We start from the raw sequence: 1,506 nt of genomic DNA, 5'->3' as shown, positions 1-1,506 counted from the left end.
AGGGTGTTGAGACACTGGGATGGGTTCCCAGGGACCCTGTGGCTTCCCCATCCCTGGCAGTGTTCAAGGCCAGGTTGGACACAGGGGCTTGGAGCGACCTGCTCTAGTTGAAGGTGTCCCAGCCCGTGGCAGGGGTTGGAACTGGAGGAGCTTAAAGTCCCTTCCAACCCAACCCAGTCTATGAGCTCTGTCTCCATACCTGTGACTAGGGACTTTGGGCATGGAGACACCCTGACCCACACATGGTGACTCTTTCTCTGCAGATTGAAGAGGGTCTCGCCCTGTTGCTGAAGGTGCTCCAGGACATGGCTCTGCAAAAAGTCACAAAGGTCTGGTACCTGCTGCGAGCCCACGTCCTGCAGCTGGTGGCCACCTACCTGAGCCTCCCCGTTGCCCGCCTCTTGCCGGAGCTCCGGCAGCAGATCTTTGAGCAAGGTGAGCTGCTGGGGGATGGTTAAACCCTCCTGGTGAGCACCAGGCTGGCAGGAGCCACGGGCAGAGCTCCATGCAAATGTTTTACCTTTTGGGCTTCTCCAAACCAGTCCGTTTGGGGTGAGGAGAGGGGATCTGCTGGGGCTGGGGAGGGTCGCGGTCGCTGCTGATACCCAGAGCTGCCCTCACACAGGGTGGAAGACACCCAAGACAGCTCTTGTTGAAGCCCAGAAGCTCTTGCGCAGCATCATCCTCCTGCTGATGGGCAGCAGTGTGCTGGGATGTCAGCCAACAGCATCTGATGGCCACTTTGTGGATTATGGTGAGTTGGGCATCATGTGGAGCACAACCCACAAAGAGTTGGGCTCCTTGCCTGTGTCTCTATGAGGAGCAGCTCTGGTGACCTTCCTGTCCTGCCTTGCAGGGGACAACCTGCTGCTGAAGTGGCAAGTGTTGGCTGATGTGCTGGCCTGCTCAGAGCACCTCGTGGCTCTCCTCAGCAGGTTGGAGGTGGTGTGTAAAGCCAAAGCCTTCTGCTGGGAGGCCGTCAAGCTGGCCATGAAACTGCAGGCCACACGGTGGTGAGCTGGCCGTGGAGGGGGAGAACAGCCCGGCCCTGGGCTTGGGGGGTGCTTGGTTAGGGATGGACCACAGGGGGGACGTTGGTGTCTGAGCCGCTTTGGGGGGGGGCTGGCCCTGGTGGGAAGGTTTGGCATTTTCTCAGCTTGGTCCAGAGCAAGCATCTGCTTTGGGGAACATTATCCCATGAATTCATCTTGCCAGGTCAGATGTGGGCTTGTTCCTCACTGCCCACCCTGGCCCTGAGGGCTGGTTTCCCCTGTAGGTGTACTTCCTTCCTGGTGCTGAAGGCCCAGCTGGAGCTGCAGCAGAGTGAGCTGGAGCTGAGCCACTTGGACCTGCAGCAGGCCCTCTTCCTCCTGGAGCCTGACAGTGGTGAGTCCCTGCTCCGGGCTGGAGGAGGGCAGTGGGGAAGGTGAGCCCCAAGCCTGGGCAGCTCCAGTTTGGGCTGGGCTGAAGGATCTGCCTTGTGCAGATGCTCCTGCTCAGCCAGGA

At 59.8% G+C, this 1,506-nt stretch overlaps 1 protein-coding gene across 1 annotated transcript in view; it reads left to right on the top strand.

Annotated features, from left to right (window-relative positions):
* The window catches only part of ESPL1 (extra spindle pole bodies homolog 1 (S. cerevisiae)), a gene marked incomplete at its 3' end in the record, with an annotated part of 6,203 nt that extends 4,817 nt beyond the window's left edge, over positions 1-1,386 (top strand). The window contains 4 exon segments of the mRNA XM_010016991.1: positions 264-435; positions 626-754; positions 857-1,013; positions 1,277-1,386. Of these exon segments, the coding sequence (XP_010015293.1) occupies positions 264-435; positions 626-754; positions 857-1,013; positions 1,277-1,386 (568 nt within the window).
* Between the last annotated feature and the right edge of the window lie 120 nt (positions 1,387-1,506).

Source organism: Nestor notabilis, unplaced genomic scaffold, assembly GCF_000696875.1.
Source record: "Nestor notabilis isolate BGI_N333 unplaced genomic scaffold, ASM69687v1 scaffold24206, whole genome shotgun sequence".
Taxonomy (NCBI): domain Eukaryota; kingdom Metazoa; phylum Chordata; class Aves; order Psittaciformes; family Psittacidae; genus Nestor; species Nestor notabilis.
The sequence above is the reverse complement of the archived record's forward strand: the minus strand, read 5'-3'. Positions and strand labels throughout refer to the sequence as shown.